Genomic DNA, 18,308 nt, shown 5'->3' on the forward strand with positions numbered 1-18,308 from the left:
AGTATTAATTTATTTTTTGTTCACACTAAGGCAAGTGTGACAGTTTCAGATGATTCCTTCCTATATTACAGGGCACCAACTGTGGAATTTCACCTTGACAATGAAGAACAGTCATGGAAGATTGTTGAATAGCAAGTATAGGAAGTTCATCATCTGATCAATCTGAAGGATTTAGTGAGATTCTGGGGAGCTTGTAGAGCCTCTGATTATCAACACAAGAATGACACAGTTGCTATAAGAATGAATTTATTAAAAAAATATATAGATGAGAGAAATATCAGACTCACTAAATACTACTAAGGAAAATTACTAAACTACTATGAAAATTGAATCAATAATCAAACAGAAACTACAAACAACTACACAAATGGATGATAAAAATGAATTCCAAGTAGATGAGCAGCAAATTGGATGAAGCATTGAATGTACAATGAATACAGATAACATGTCTAAAGTATATATCTGTATATGCTGACCCTAGATACAGTCTCTACACAAATATCAATCTAATATAGCAACAACCTAATGCCAAGGCCTTTGGGAAGAGGTTTCTCTTTCTCAGTGTGGCTCTGCAACTGGTGAAAAGCGATCCAATTTTCCCCCACTCCGAGCAGAAAGATACCAGTGGAAGACGTAGCCCATCGCAGGACTGATCACCCGATCATGTGAAACATAAACTTCCAGTTGGGGAGGCGATTACTAATTCCTGCCTTCCTACTTCCTCCCGCCTCACAGTGAGAAAAATTGAGTCGTTGCATTCCAAGTGTCCGCCCATCACGTCCCATCACAATTCCCTGGGTGAATAAGGAGATATGTAGGACATGTTCCTTACAGTTTCCTGTCCCTTTGTATGGTTCTAAGCCAATGTTTAAAGATGGTCTTTTTCTTAGGGCCTTTCTTTGTTCCTACTGTTGTAACAACTGAGGCAAATCAGACACAATTATTTGTTATATTTAACTCGCTCTGGGACATATCATCCCATTTTAATACTATTGTTTTGATACTGTGTATTTTATAATAGAACCATGTTTGGGCTCTATAAATTGGGACTTGGAAGATTGAAATGATTGTGTATATGATATGTTGATAGCTGTGCAACATATTAGTATTACAAGAATCTTTCATAGTTTCCAGCACTGAAACACACATGATGGAATGGATGCTAATGTGAAGTTTAGCAGCATTTGAGTTCTCGTCCAATACAGTATAATCATGTAAGATGTGATTTCAGAGCGAAAGCCTGAGCCGCTTCTTCCCAGTGTGAACTCTCATGTGAAACTCAAGACATTGTTTGGTTGTGAAACTCTTTCCACACTGATCACATGAGAACGGCCTCTCTCCAGTGTGGATTCTCATGTGAATCTCAAGACCTTGTTTGGTTGTGAGACTCTTTCCACACTGAGTGCAGGTGAACGGCTTCTCTCCAGTGTGGATCATCATGTGACGCTCAAGACCTTGTTTGGTTGTGAAGCTCTTTCCACACTGAGTGCAGGTGAAAGATTTCTTGGCTCTTCTTTTCTTTAAAAATTTCTTTTTAGTCTTTGAGCGACTCAAAGGTTTTCCTCCAGGATGGACATGATGTTCCTCCTTCACTTCATTCAGTTCTTCACTCTCCTCGCTCTTTTCCATCGGGTCTAAAATCAAAGAGAAAAAGTTATTTCATTTTCAGTACATCTAAACAATTCCAAGAGATATATGAAGTGAAAGGACATAACAGTGAACCATAATGTAACAAAGTAAAGAACTGTTATGAATATTACAATATTTTTTTATGCCTTTTTATAAATTATACATCCCTGAAAATTTACATAAATGAGGTACATTGATCTTCAATTATTATTTTTAAAACATTATATACAAATACCATATTCAGGGTTCCCACACCTTGGTTAACTTCAAATTCAAGGACCTTTCAAGGACTTTCCAGGTCCAATACCTTCAAATTCAAGGACTTAATGTGGGGACACATTTGTTGTGTCCAACAACAAACGTTGAGGTACCATCGTAGTTTCATGCGCGCGTGAACGTCATGGCGACGTGCAATGTACACTTATCGTAACCAGGGTTTTTCCTGGCTCAAAACGAGGCGGAGGTGGTAAAATCCTAATAATGTACTTTAATAATAAGATAATTAAATGTGTATTTTTTGTAGATCATGATAGCCTAATGTGTTCTCGACATTATTTTTGTTGGTGGAGGTTGGTACCTCTAGGGGGGTCCGGGGGCATGCCCCCCCGTAAGAAAATTTTGACATTTTAAAGATAAATTCATTAATCTGGTGCACTTTGAGTCACCCAAATCCACTTTTAAAAATAAATAATACGCCTGCAAACCGCCCATATTCTTTGAGTTAGATATCTGCATCTGATCATCACATTACAATTATTCAAATTCTTAAGGTGATGATACACAGGGAAACTTTTTGAGCAATGTTGTTGGGCAATCTTGCAGAGGGAATATACAAATTTCCCAATACATTTCTATCTGGATAATTTAGATTGGTCGTGGGCCCTGTGTCTCATCTGGTTGCCCGTTGATGGCAACATTGCTCAAAAACTTGCCCTGTGTATCATCACCTTTAGTGTTAAGCATGATAATATGGTAAAATATCACACTGAAGTAGGCTGATTTAAACATTTATTTAAAATAAAAGTTCTTCTTTTGGCAAAATTACATTTCCTTAATAGCCTAAACAGAGGCTTTACTCCCCACTGCGCATAGACATGTCGAAACGACGTATTTTCTACGTCGTTTTTGCACGTCCAATTTTGCTCCCCTTGAAGGTGCAGACTGTGACGCCAGATGACGTCTTTTTACGACGTCTTCCGCACGTCTAATGTTGACGTCCGTCCACAAAAGTTTGTTTATGGGAAGAAGGAAGGAGACGGGGTCGGCTTGCTGTGGATCGTGTGTTTTATTAGATATTGTGCGTCTTTTCCAAAGAATAATCGCGCTCAATCAAAACAGCGGCTTCTTTAGGCTTCTCCTCATGAGACGGCACACACACTTCTTTAGGCTTCTCCTCATGAGACGGCACACACACACACACGCACACACTTATTCTTGCTTTCCCTGGGAATCGAACTCGTGATCTTAGCGTTACAAGCGCCAACGCTCTACGGTTTGAGCTACAGTATCACACCTTTGTACGCGTCTCCAGTTATCACCTGATGCTGAGACGATCAAATGGAGTTTTTGGAAAATTATCTTAAATAATTATAACTAATCGGTAGGCCTATTCGAATATGTATTAATCATGTTGATAATGCGCGAATGAGGCGTTTAACGCGGCGCGAACGAGCGAATGAGGCGAATTGAGCGTCTGGCGCGATTAGCGCGAGTGATTTGAGGGTGCGAGAGAGAGTGAGATAATTCTGTTTAGTCCAGAGGATATATCGCGTTTAGGCTAAAAATAGGTTCAGCGCTTATCGCGGTTTGGAAAGAAACTGCATCTTGCAGTACATTTTAAACAAGGAAATAGAGATTTGGCATGAAACGTGGATGGAGCGAATAGGTTCAGTACACAGCAAAATGACATGACAAACTCTTTTTTTTTAAATGGCAAAAGTAGTAATAATCATGTAAATTTCCTGCACCTGTCATAGACGTCCAAATGACGTCCAAAAAAATTACCCAGTTCAAAGGTCTAATGTTGAACGTCAATATGACGTCCAAGTTGGGTCATGGTTGGACGTCCAAATAGTGGACCTAGTTTGGACGTCGAAGAAAATTACCCAGTTCAAAGGTCCAATGTTGAACGTCAATATGACGTCCAAGTTGGGTCATGGTTGGACGTCCAAATAGTGGACCTAGTTTGGACGTCGAATAGATGTCCAGAATTGGTCATGGACCGGCGGACCCAATATAGACATGATCTGCACGTCTATCCGACGTCCAATGTTTAGTGGGTCCCTTCAAACTTAAATTGTCAATGTTTCATTACATCACTGTTTGAAAACACAAATGTTTTGTACCTTTATAAAGGGCATTTTCCCCCTAATTTTATTAAATGTATGCTCCATCTTTCATTTCAAATTCTTAAATTTGATCAATATATTCAATTAAAATAATAAGACACTAGGCTGTTACCAATCAAATGAAATAATTTACAGTGAAAAATTATAACTGTATTAAATTGGATTATTTTAAAGATTTTTTAAACTAACTTTGATACTTTGAAACTAACCCGCCAGTAGGAGGCGGCAGGCGACCGTCTTAATGAGCGAGTCATTGAGTCATTCGTTCAAATGGCTGATTTATACAGAATGAGGCAGTTTATGAATGGGTAATTGAATCTTTGACTCAACCGATTCGTTCAAAATGTTGAATCATTCAGTAATGAAACAAGTGTTGCTGTGAGATGCGCTATGATTCTGCTATGATCTTTGTTTGGAACTATTTTCGCTGCTGAAACAGAAAAAAAACAGTCATTGCGTCTAAAATGTAAGTGACTTAATTTAAACTGTTTGTTTATTGAACTGTTATGAAATCAGTCTCGGTTTCAATCTTGATGGCATTCAGGAAAACAGCTCTCTGGTCGTGTGTAGCCCAGGCTATATATTGTTTCTTAACTATAATATGTTATAAATAACTGCGCGAGTCTCAACAGCGCAACTTTGTTACCGTCAGTAGGCCTACATTAATTAATGTTTAATTGACGGAGGCGGCCACCTCATAATTCTCTATGCAGGAAACCCCTGAACGTAACATGCGCTTAACTAGTGTAAATCTAGCAAGCTATGCATAGGCCATGAAGTTTTGGCGATTATCCAATTATCCATTGTGCCCAGAGGCATTTGAGCGACGTCCACTCCGACGTCCGTTGGTGAAGCGCACCAACTTTTAAATGCATTATTATATTCAAATTGCAAACACATGAGGACAGACTCCATGAAATGTCACTGGCAGATGAACGTGCTACTACATTTCTCTCCGAAACGGTAGGAAATTAAATTAGATTTAATAGAGGACTTTAACTGTGACAAGATGATTGACAGGGCAGTTTACATGACGGGATGCACGCGACAGATCCGTCCGATAAAGATGACAAAGTAGAATGTCCCAAAGTTGCCTACTTTTTTGCTACACATTCAAAAGTAAATACATTTACTTCACAAAAAGAGTACATACTTTGATGGCGTAGTGTAACTTAGGCGAATTGGGACGCAGCATATGGCTTTACACATGACGATAGCTCTGATTGGTTTTAGGAGTTTTAGGTCTATCCAATTGCACCCAGAGGCATTTGAGCGACGTCCGTTGGTGACGCCCCTTTGGAAATGAGTTATTAAAGAAGCTTTGCCAGACTATAACTCAGTTACTACTGAGAATGGTCTGGTTTTAACCAGGCTAGAATTTAACATTAAAATGCACAAAATTTTCTCACGGGGTGGCATGCCCCCGAACCCCCCTAGAAGACCCGAGGTCCACCCACCACAGATTTAACACACATCCTGTGGGAAACACTGGTATTGCTATGCCAACGCAGCTTATAGCTTTTTTTAGGATTCATCATTGTGGAGTGTAGTTCAACTGTATTAATAAATGTCAAATTCTTACTTATTTCATCTGTTAACTCTCACTCGTTCCTATACTCACTCATTACATGACATTAGTGGTTTTAAGGAATAGGAGTTGGTATGCATATATTTAAGGGCGTGCAAAGATCGGTGGTGTTGATGATCATATAGTGGGCCGGTCTCTAGTCAAAATACCCGGGCCGATTTTTTTGTCCCAGTATATCACAGCAAAATAAGTCTATAGCAGCGTGCATTTGTGTGAAGCTTAGATGCTTTTAATGAGAGCGAAGCGAAATGAAATGGTCTGAATCAGAAACAGATGCTGCTTCCTCCAGCTTAACCACGTCCACTTCTATCTAAATTAAAAATATGTATAAATTACGTCTAATGCTCTCATTGACAAATGCGGAACAGTTAGTTCATGCTTTCATGACCTCAAGGCTAGACTATTGTAATGCTCAACTGGGTGGTTGCCCTGCACGCTTAATAAACAAACTACAGCTGGTCCAAAACGCAGCAGCTCGAGTTCTTACCAGAACCAGGAAGTATGACCATATTAGCCCGGTTCTGTCAAAACTGCACTGGCTCCCTATTAAACATCGCATCAATTTTAAAATATTGCTGATTACTTACAAAGCACTAAATGGTTTAGCTCCGCAGTACTTGAGCGAGCTCTTAACGCATTATAGTCCTTCACGTCTATTGAGATCTCAAAATTCTGGCCAGTTGATAATACCTAGAATATCAAAATCGACTGCTAGATTAAAGACACATCTCTTTGACATAGCATTCACATAATACATTATAGACTTCTATAATTCAATGTTAGGCTGCATAGATTAGGTCAGATGGAACCGGGAACACTTCCCATAAATCCTGATGTACTCGTTACATCATGAGAAGAATGGCATCTACGCTAATTTTAGTGTCTTTGTTTATCCCGAGGTTTTCCCGCAGCCTGCCGGATCCAGGCCGTATCCAGATCTGATGAAGGACCTTCGCCTGGACCCGATGAGAACGCAGTGCTGAAGTGCCAACTAGTCTCTCCCTATGGAGGATCCCTCTACCACTCTACAGATAAAGCGTCGTCGGGAAAACTCAATTTGCGTATCTACCCCGAATTGATAAAATAAAATAAAATAAAATTCTTAATCAAAACTATAAGGAAACACCAGTACTTTGTTTAGGCTTGGTTTGTAGGGAATTACAAACCTGCGCACATATATTCAAACGCACATAACTATAGAACCAATTCTTAATGCTCATGTGAACGCCATCAGCGTTTCTCACAGGTTCGCGTTTAAAGTCTGTGTAGAGAGAATGGTGTCGTCTTAGCGGCCCCTAATTTAATAACAAATGAACGTTGCAGCGGAAGCAAATCAATCATAACTAACTTTAGCTGGAAAATAACTTTATTAAAGAACCGCCATAAAGCCAAAACAATCTTACCTTAAATTATACGTTTATCTCTGTAAAGCTGCTTTGAAACAATCTACATTGTTAAAAGCGCTATATAAATGAAGATGGCTTGACTTGACTTGACTTCTGTAGCCTTTTTCAACACTTCATCTGGAAAGCTGTGTAAACATCTGCTAGGCATATTTTCAAGCAGTTTTGAAACGTGTTTTCTGTATGTTTAGGCTAAACTGCACATCAAATAGACCTGTTTGCATCCGTGAAATGCGTGTGTTGATGTTAACACATAAACCCACATATTTTATAAAGACGTCTTACTTAAACTTAACGAATAAATGTAATATTCCTTAGTTAATCTGATAGTTTTGTAAGCCGTGGTGTTCATGCTACTGTAGCAGATGAAAGCAGATCCTCAGGAAAGAAGCATGATCACGCACGGATGGGATGAGTGATGGAATTTATTCTCTTTTATCACACGGCTCTGTGGTGGTTATTATTCCCAGATATCGCACGCTCATCCGGGTCACTGAAGTCAGCAGCGCTAAGAATGTTTTTTCTTTGTGGAAGTTTTGCGTTTGGTGAGCTAAAAAAAAAGTATTAAAACTCAGTCGAATCAATATTTTGTGTAGTTCCTTAATTATGCTGTCGGGGGTTATTTTGAGAGAACGACTGGCTGGATGTACATTATCCCTTAGGAGTAGTATGAGGCAAAATTAGCAAAAATACACCGCAAGCGCGAATGCTCAAAGGCATGAATACCGTACGTAATTGCACACATGTAGGCAACAAAATATAACAGTGTTTCACAAAAAGTAACTATGTTAATGCAAATAAAAAAATACTATGCATAATTGCAACACTCCATGATGTAAACACATCAAGAAAATGTGTGTTGTGTGATATAAAGATCTTTTTGGTACAATCATGCCATGTCATTGAACAAGATTGAACCATACGGTAACTGATGATGCTAGTCAAACAAATATTATATCTTAGACTGCTATTCAATCACATTGAAACTTAAAACAACTTATATAACCATTAAATGTGCAAACTTACCTTAAAGAAGAGTAGGAAGAGGCAAAATGAGCAAAACACACCGGAAGTCCTGCTCTCTCACTCCTGCATTGACAAACACGCGCGCGAATGAAGAGATAGACAGATCACGATTAAAGCGCCAGTTTCAACGAGAGAGTTCGCTAGTTACACGGATACTCGTCATGAAGTATTTATCAACAACGTTTTAACACGATGTTCACTCTGATAAAGTTACAAAGAGACCGTAAATAGCACATGTGTTGTGTATGAGAGAGAGAGAAAGATACTGTGCTTCCCGTCTGCTTCCACAGTGAGACTAAGCGCGAGTGCTTAAAGGGGAAGACGAAGAGAAAGCACTTTATAACGGCAGTTCTCTCTACTCGCAGTGGATCTGACATCTGTGAGATCAAAGACGGATATTCACGCTTGTGCACGGTGTTGCTAATAAACTGGATGTAATTTAAGTCCAAATACGTGTTTATCAATTATTTTTTTCTTTACAGACATGTTTATATATAATAAGGTATTATGGGGGTTGCTATGGTGTTACTAAGTGGTTGGTAGTTGTCACAGATGGTTACTATGGAGTTTTTAAAGAGTTCTTAGCATGATCTTGGCATGATTTAGCACTTAACTAATCGCTATTAGCATGTAGCTATTCACTGCTAGCATGTGTAGCATGTTGGAAGTGCTGTTTGCTAAGCATGAGTCAAGTTCTGATACAGAGATATAGGTCTTGCAAAACGGTTGCTATGGTACTCAAGTTTGGTTGCTATTGTTTGGGGTGTTGAGGGAGGTCCACCTGAGAGTGGCACTTCCTTCGCTTCATTTGCACCTCCAGCTCGACATCAACGCAGAAAGGGTCACAATAAGAAATCTGTAACTAAAGGATGCAGCCAACGAGCTGTCTTGGTTATATGACCATCTAAAAGTGTTCTGCTGAATAAAGAGGTTGTTGTTCATCTCTGCATCTCTCAAACCACATGAGAGAGCAGTGACAAGAGTCATTATCCACAAATACAAAGGAACTATTGTATCTTCAGCTGCTGCTGGAGAACAAGCCGCTGGCTAGACATAGTCATGCTTGCACAGAAACAGCAGTCATACGCGTGATATTGAAACAGCAGTATTCTTTTCATTTGATTCTTTTAATAAATATTGTTAAACATTTATTATAATCATCTGACTGGACCTTGGATTCTTGGGTACGTGTCGCGTTCTTCTATCTGGATCAGGAAGATCCTAACTGGAGGAAACGACAAGAGGGTGAGCATTCTTTTGATATAAGAATAATCACTATGAGATTTGATTAATTAATAAAGCCTAGCCAAAGAGGCAGCTTACGACAGGGTTATTGTTGTATAGCGAACACGGTTGAAGAGTACCTTAAAAGGTTAACTTATAAAACAAAGGGGAAATCTATTATCTTTATAATAGAATACGAATTTGTATAGACTGATCGCCTAACTCTTGAGGACACGACTAAAATATAGGCTCTTTAATTACGCGGGATTATCTACCGTATATGTCCTGGATAGGATGTAGGATAATTTGGAACGGTATTAATCGTGATAATCCATCGCAAGCATCATGAATGAATGAAGAATAAACACCAACCTCTTTGTTCTTCAGGATCTTCCGTGTGTTTCATTCTGCAGGGTTCTGGATCACTCATGTTCTCACTGTCCTCTTTAATAAACTCAGTCTTTGCAGATTTCAGCTCTTCCTGATGCTCTGATGCTCGTCTTCACTTGTAGCTGATGGGAATTTACAACATTTATTGGAGAATTGCTGTGGGAGGAGCTTCACTGATGATGTGACTGCAGTGGGAGGAGCTTCACTGATGATGTGACTGATGTGGGAGGAGCTTCACTGATGATGTGACTGATGTGGGAGGAGCTTCACTGATGATGAACTGTAGTGTGAGGAGTTGATCTGCCAAAATCAAAAATATATATAATATCGCACTATGGAGTTGCTTGGGAGCTGGGAGCTTTAAACCTAAGAACTTTAAAGTGGTTTGAAGTTTAATGTAGTTTAAAGTAGTTTGAAGTTTATGACAGATAGATAGATAGATAGACAGACAGACAGACAGACAGACACACACACACACACACTAAATCGCTCACACACTCACTCAGACACACACGCACACTTTATGAGTTTAGACTTTATAAGTGTATAACTTGAGTTTATAAGTGTACGAGTTTTTGAGTTTAGAGTTTATAAGTTTAAATGAGTTAAGAGTTTATAAGTTTAAATGAGTTTAGAGTTTATAAGTTTAAATGAGTTTAGAGTTTATAAGTTTAAATGAGTTTAGAGTTTATAAGTTTAAATGAGTTTAGAGTTTATAAGTTTAAATGAGTTAAGAGTTTAAAAGTTTAAATGAGTTTAGAGTTTATAAGTTTAAATGAGTTTAGAGTTTATAAGTTTAAATGAGTTTAGAGTTTATAAGTTTAAATGAGTTTAGAGTTTATAAGTTTAAATGAGTTTAGAGTTTATAAGTTTAAATGAGTTTAGAGTTTATAAGTTTAAATGAGTTTAGAGTTTATAAGTTTAAATGAGTTTAGAGTTTATAAGTTTAAATGAGTTTAGAGTTTATAAGTTTAAATGAGTTTAGAGTTTATAAGTTTAAATGAGTTAAGAGTTTAAAAGTTTAAATGAGTTTAGAGTTTATAAGTTTAAATGAGTTTAGAGTTTATAAGTTTAAATGAGTTTAGAGTTTATAAGTTTAAATGAGTTTAGAGTTTATAAGTTTAAATGAGTTTAGAGTTTATAAGTTTAAATGAGTTAAGAGTTTAAAAGTTTAAATGAGTTTAGAGTTTATAAGTTTAAATGAGTTAAGAGTTTAAAAGTTTAAATGGGTTTAGAGTTTATAAGTTTAAATGGGTTAAGAGTTTATAAGTTTAAATGAGTTTAGAGTTTATAAGTTTAAATGAGTTTAAGAGTTCAGTTTATTAATTTAGCTATAGAGTGAAATCATAGAGTGACATTTTACCATTTGGATGTGTTTTTAAGTCCTGTCAGTTTAAACATCAAGCCAAGAACAAGACTGGAACTCACGCGCTGTTTTGAGCGCGCACACAGAGCCACGCAGACACGTATAGTAGTATAGTATATTATTAGTATATAGGCTATATAATAAGTCATAATGCCTGTCTTGGCAGGTATCCTCATAAACACTGAACTGTTGAGAAAGAAAACCGATATCATTGTCTGTGCTATTGATAGCAGCCTATTTCATTTATACAGTGAAGAAGAGTATAGTCTTATTTTACACAATATCTGCACCTGAATACAGTTAGACTTACCTGAAAAACATAAAGCACTACTTGTTTCATTGATGACGACAGTTTGATAAGTGTGCCGCATAAAGTGTGAGTAGGCCTACACCAAGCAGCATCTCCAGGTGCTCCCGTATATAACCATGTTATAGAAAATATATTACTAAAATAGAAAATCGTTATTTTAAATTGTAATAATATTAGAATTTTGTATCAAAATATTACAGCGTTGGTTAGCATAAGATATATACTTTAAAGCATTTAAAAATGTAAATATTCTAAATGTTGGAATGGAAGGACACGCTCTATAGTGGAGAGGACTATAGGACTGTGGAAACAACGTTTTCGCTGCTTCAGCAAGTCCAGTGGTGGCCTGAAGCTAAACCCCACCAAAAGCTGTTCTGTTATTGTGGTTACTGCAATTCTCCACAACATTGCAGTCAGGGAAAATGTCCAGCTTCCTGAGGAGGAAGTTGGTGCCGTTGGAGCCGATGGTGAGGAAGATGCTGTTTCTGATGATGATGATGATGATGATGATCCTTTGAACCCACATCAAGGCAGAATGCATCCTGCAGGAGCAGAAGTCAGAGAACTTTTAATTCAGAATATGTTTGGCTTATATTTTACAGTTTGGATACTGTGTTTTCTATTATTTGTTTAATTTAATCTGACATAACTTGTGTTAATAAATAATGTTGTTTAGCTATGTTTCCCCCCAGCTGACTTCACTTAAATACTTTTGCAAACAATAAATATGTATTTGTTTCTTATAACGCCATGAGAATATTATATTCTACTACACAAAACTGCTTATTTATACAATTTTTCTTAAAGGTAGGGTAGGTAATCCTTTTTCTAAAAAAAAAACATTCCAAATTTGTTTAAACTGTCTTTATATACCAATACATAATTAAAATGTAAGTACTCTGAAAAAGAAAATATAAAAATCGAGTGACTGTAGACCTTTTAATCTGCAATAAACACAGCTCATTATTTCCGTTCACTCCACCCCCTCCCTTCTGAGCTCCTTCCAAAGCCACGCCCCCAAAACACATGAACGCGCGACGCCAAACGCTCAGGCTGGAACAAGACGCATTTATTACCTGAGACGAGTGGAGAGGAAGGAGCGCAGTACATACAGTGACATCATGTCAGAATCACATGTAATAAAATACCTAACTTTATCACTATGAATATAAACAAATAAGATTTATTTTAGTACTCACTATCAAGCTAGCATATCGATAATGGTAAAGTTTCATTCGGTAACGAGCTATATTTATAAGGCAAAACTAAAAACAGGTTGCATTGATACACGTCTGTGATGAAGGTGAATTTAGTGTAAGATTCATACGGTGTTTTGCATGTAAGAGTTTCCATGATGAAAACATTGTTGACTCTAATGAAGACTAACGTACACTCCGAGTCCGGAGACAAGTACCGCATCGTCGGCTCGAGGACAGGTCCGGGGTTGAGGGCGAAGCAGAGGAGGTCGTTCAAGAGCGCGGGCAGGGTCCGAGGAAGTAGTTTTTGCCTTGTTTGCCTTCGCTGACTGCATATGCAGGTGCTTTGAGCTGAATATTTCCGGGAACGGTGACATGTGATGAGTGCACGCAGGGCAGCGCGCGCAGTGGGGCTCGGGCACGAGACATGAAGGCATCTGATTGGTTCTTTACATTCGCACCGAATGGCAGTGATTGGTCAGAGTTTTTACTGTCCTGCAGCTGCTACAGAGGTCTGATTTTTTTCATTCCTTTTTCTAAACACATAATGTATTGACTACTATCAGGATGGAAGGACCATTTCACCCAGTATAAAAAAAAGTGTTTCTGAACAGGATTACCTACCCTACCTTTAATTCATTGACTATATATAAAAAAATACTGTGGTTTGAGTGTGTAATATTTTAAATAGGCTAGTATGTAAATTAGCCTACGTTTCCTTAGCGCTAAGCACTGCATATGTTGCGTATATGTGTAGGCTACAGTACAGATACAATTTAATATTTAAGGGTAAACCCCTAAAATAATTTTTGTAAATATTGTAATATGACAATTTGTCTTTGGGCATTTAACCTGTTAACCGTTGCCAGTGCGCCCGCGCACTGAAGCGTTATTTATTTATTTAATTCAAAATTACTATCAGATTTAATGTTATACCTTGACAAACTATACATAATTAAAAAGATATAATACTCAAGTTTCAGTATTTGACCACTATTGTATTCTGAGAAACTCATAGTGACAGTTATGTCTTAATTTGTGTCAGGAGTTATGAAATGAAAAAATGAGTCGATACCTTTAATATGAATTATGCGCGTCAGCCGCTTTCATTCATAAAAAACTCCGTGCTGTCGTCATGACAGCGATACACAAAACAACGTCCCTCAGGGCTTTAGCTCAAAACTGTGCAGATTTGGAGAAATATTGATAGATTCTCATAGATTTACATCATATTTCTATAGACAGGAATAATATTTATTGAATTTATACCCAAATGCGTCGATGTAATCTTTATGAGCATTTGGTATTCCGATACTGTGTTTTTTAATTCATACCAATAGCCTGAGGGCGCTACATGCACAATAATAGTTCATATTAGTGCAGCAGATTAGTAAAAAAATCGTTCACTTTGGTATAGAAGCATGAAATTTGGCACAGATACTCTCTAAGGGCCACTATTTTGGAAAAAGGCGTTGGCCACTCAATAATTCAATATGGCGGCCATTTTTCAAAATGGCCGCCATTGCTATTCAATGCTTATTATATAAATTATTCAAACAGTGATCCAAGCATACAATTTGATACAAATACTCTCTAAAGGACATGTTAATAGAAAAAGATGCTTGTCCCTCAAAAATTCAAGATGGCCGCCATTTTTAAAGATGGCCACCGTTCCTGTCGAATATTAATTATTTCAAGTGTTCAAATGGTGATGCAAGCATAAAATTAGGCAGAAATACTCTTCAAGGAACACTCTTTTGGAAAAAGGTATGTGCCACTCAAAAATTCAGGATGGACACCATTTTCAAGATGGCCACCATTTCTGTCAAATAGTCATAATGTCTGCTTTGTCTGCCTCCTCTCCTTTGACCTGTCCAGCTTAGTTAAACTTGCCAGGGATATAAAATCCCCGCCGGCATAGGTCTCAGGTTCATTGGAGTACACAAGCCTCTCCACCACGGCAAGGTGTAGTCCACAGAGAGGAAGTGCCACTGTTAGAAAAAGGATACGCTGCTGGTACAGGTTGCACATACAGTGGGGATATTATTTGATACACTGCTGATTTTGAAGGTTTTCCTACTTACGGTCTGTAATTTTTTATCATAGGTACACTGAAACTGTGAGAGACGGAATCTAAAACACAATGTGATTTTCTGGATTTTTATGATTTTTAAATAATTAATTTGCATTTTATTGCATGACATAAGTATTTGATCACCTACCAACCAGTAAGAATTCCGGCTCTCACAGACCTGTTAGTTTTTCTTTAAGAAGCCCTCCTGTTTTCCACTCATTACCTGTATTAACTGCACCTGTTTGAACTTGTTACCTGTATAAAAGACACCTGTCCACACACTCAATCAAACAGACTCCAACCTCTCCACAATGGCCAAGACCAGAGAGCTGTGTAATGGGCTACAGGACAATAGGCAAGCAGCTTGGTGAGAAGGCAACAACTGTTGGCACAATTATTAGAAAATGGAAGAAGTTCAAGATGACGGTCAATCTCCCTCGGTCTGGGGCACCATGCAAGATCTCATCAATGATCATGAGGAAGGTGAGGGATCAGCCCAGAACTACACAGCAGGTCAATGACCTGAAGAGAGCTGGGACCACAGTCTCAAAGAAAACCATTAGTAACACACTACGCCATCATGGATTAAAATCCTACAGCGCACGCAAGGTCCCCCTGCTCAAGCCAGTGCATGTCCAGGCCCATCTGAAGTTTGCCAATGACCATCTGGATGATCCAGAGGAGGAATGGGAGAAGGTCATGTGGTCTGATGAGACAAAAATAGAGCTTTTTGGTCTAAACTCCACTTGCCGTGTTTGGAGGAAGAAGGAGGATGAGTACAACCCCAAGAACACCATCCCAACCGTGAAGCATGGAGGTGGAAACATCATTCTTTGGGGATGCTTTTCTGCAAAGGGGACAGGACGACTGCACCGTATTGAGGGGAGGATGGATGGGGCCATGTATCGCGAGATCTTGGCCAACATCCTCCTTCCCTCAGTAAGAGCATTGAAGATAGGTCGTTGCTGGGTCTTCCAGCATGACAACGACCTGAAACACACAGCCAGGGCAACTAAGGAGTGCCTCTGTAAGAAGCATCTCAAGGTCCTGGAGTGGCCTAGCCAGTCTCCAGACCTGAACCCAATAAAAAATCTTTGGAGGGAGCTGAAAATCTGTATTGCCCAGCGACAGCCCCGAAACCTGAAGGATCTGGAGAAGGTCTGTATGGAGGAGTGTGCCAAAATCCCTGCTGCAGCATGTGCAAACCTGGTCAAGAACTACAGGAAACGAATGATCTCTGTAATTGCAAACAAAGGTTTCTGTACCAAATATTAAGTTCTGCTTTTATGATGTATCAAATACTTATGTCTTGCAATAAAATGCAAATTAATTACTTAAAAATCATACAATGTGATTTTCTGGATTTTTGTTTTAGATTCCGTCACTCACAGTTGAAGAATACATATGATAAAAATTACAGACTTCTACATGCTTTGTAAGTGGGAAAACCTGCAAAATCAGCAGTGTATCAAATACTTGTTCTCCCCACTGTATCTGCGAGACGGAAGGCGGAAGGACCATCAGAATTGAGACTGGTTTCAACAATATAGGTGACCAGTTCAGAAAGAGCCATAGGAAAGATGGCTGGTTGAATCGTTTCACTCTGTGACTCTTTCTCAAGCCTTCTGAGGTTTATCTCTGTTGTAAAGATGAATGAGACGCAAATGATGGTATTTCAGCTCCTGTGCAATGGCATCAGCACCACTTAGTTGAGACAATAATTAAGCATCATTCAGTGTTTGTGCACATTCATGTAGTCTGTCATTCAGTTGCAGTGTCATTACCTGACGTAGGTCAGATTCAGGAGATATGTTATCACAAAGAAAGCAAACCTGATCATCTAGACTTTTCTGCATCATGGTTCTGCGATGCTTTGTTTGGCCTTCATCTATCTCACTACATTGAGCATCGGATTGTTGCTTCTGGGCACGAAGTAACTTTGTGTTGTTGAACCGAAGTCGACAATTGTAGTGATACTTCGCTTGGTTCCTTCTCAAAGCTTCTATACCACCACCTTCATCCAGTCGTTCCAGGTCCAGGGTCATTGGCATTTTGTTCATCTTGTGTAAGAGTGGAATGTTGGTGGCAATCATTTTATAGCCATCATGTTGAGAAACATGATGGGTAGGTGGTGATTGGAGGGGTTCCTTTGTGTCTGTCTGACAAAGACAACATTTATTCCAATCAGTTGGCCTCTTGGCTGACATGGGATTTTCATTTGCCATTTTGGGGGTTTGTTGTCTGATTAAGGCCGAGGGGTTATCCTTTTACCACCTCAATCATAGACATAGTACACATTCAGGTATGGGATACAACTAGGTACGGGTCACCTACACCTAGCCCGATCATTCATCCAGTGCCATTTAAGTCCCGTGTGATCTGTACACCTTCCAGGTAAGCATACATGAACAAGTCATGTATTGCCCCGCTTACCCTTGGCTCGGCTCTCCCGCGCTGGCACAACCTGTCAATTCAGGTGCGGTTATGTAACTACATCTATTACTAGCTAATTGATGAGGGGCTGGTAGACAGCATTTGGGACACTAAACTTAGCTATACTATTACTACTAGTCAAGAACTATAGTGTAAGTAAAACTAGATCAGCTGACACTGAACCCCATGCTGAGTTCCACAGCAGTTAAGTCACCAGTGTGCACTGGTTGTGTAATGACGTTCACTCTATTAAACAAAACCTTCCTTAACACATTAAATTGAGCTCTGACAGAAATGGTGGCCATCTTGAAAATGGTCACCATCTTGAATTTGAGCGGCACACACCTTTTTCCATGATAATGTTCCTTGAAGAATATTTGTACCAAATTTCATGATAGCAGCACCATTTGAAAAAAAGATAAGGATTCAAGAGAAATGGCGGCCATCTTGAAAACTGGTAGCCATCTTGAATTTTTGAGGGACAAGCACCGTTTTCCAAAAAAACATTCTGAAGAGAGTATTTTCACAAAATGTTATGCCTACATCACTGTTTGAACAATTGACATAATGAGCATTTTACAGAAATAGCGGCCATCTTGAAAAAATGGCCGCCATGTTGAATTTTTGGGTGGCCAACGCCTTTTTCCCAAAAAGTGACCCTTAGAGAGTATCTGTGCCAAATTTCATGCTTTTATACCAATTTGAACGATTCTCTTGAAATATGCCATTAATCTGCTGCACTAATATATGGAACATGAAGAAGAGCCATGACCATGTGACATTCCAGGACGTCACTGATACACACAAAGCTAACAAGAGATCGCGCTGTAACATGCAGATACAGATGTTTTGAAGACAATAAACATGATTGCACTGATATTTGAGTTACCTGTGTTTTTCAAGCCATGCCAGGTATTTTCATAATAATAGATTATATTTATAATGTAATGCTAATCTATATAGACTATCATTGTGCAGAACACTATCCAATAGTATATTTTCTGTCTGATTTTTTTTATCTGAAGCCAAATTAGATCACAGAAGATTATTTAAAATACTCAACGTGCGTTAAAAAGTAAGTTTAGAGCACAAACATGGTTTTAATCTCATAAATTGTCGTGTATTGATGGTGTGCTAAGCTAACATGCTAGCTAGCCCTAGGTGCACCTTAGGGTTGCCACCTGTCCCGGTTTTACCGTGATTGTCCTTCTTTTTAATAACCTGTCCCGGGAAATGTATTCACTCTCCCGGGACACTGAATGTCCCGGTTTTCGAACGGCTACGTGAATATGTAGGTTCAATTTACTATTTTCTCACTTGA

At 38.6% G+C, this 18,308-nt stretch overlaps 1 protein-coding gene across 2 annotated transcripts in view; it reads right to left on the bottom strand.

Annotated features, from left to right (window-relative positions):
- Nucleotides 1-18,308, bottom strand: part of LOC309492377 (uncharacterized protein) — a 232,020-nt gene that overhangs the window by 210,456 nt on the left and 3,256 nt on the right. The window contains exons 2-3 of one of the 2 annotated variants that reach the window (XM_082161323.1): nucleotides 11,648-11,826; nucleotides 9,591-9,908 (exon numbers count right to left, since the gene is read on the bottom strand). In XM_082161323.1, the coding sequence (XP_082017449.1) occupies nucleotides 9,591-9,648 (58 nt within the window). In that variant the 5' untranslated portion in view covers nucleotides 9,649-9,908; nucleotides 11,648-11,826. Of the gene's footprint in view, nucleotides 1-9,590; nucleotides 10,288-11,647; nucleotides 11,827-18,308 lie in introns of those variants that run through there. The other variant, XM_082161324.1, reaches the window with a different exon arrangement.

Source organism: Leuciscus leuciscus (genome assembly GCF_965113295.1).
Source record: "Leuciscus leuciscus genome assembly, chromosome: 1".
Classification (NCBI taxonomy): Eukaryota; Metazoa; Chordata; class Actinopteri; order Cypriniformes; family Leuciscidae; genus Leuciscus; species Leuciscus leuciscus.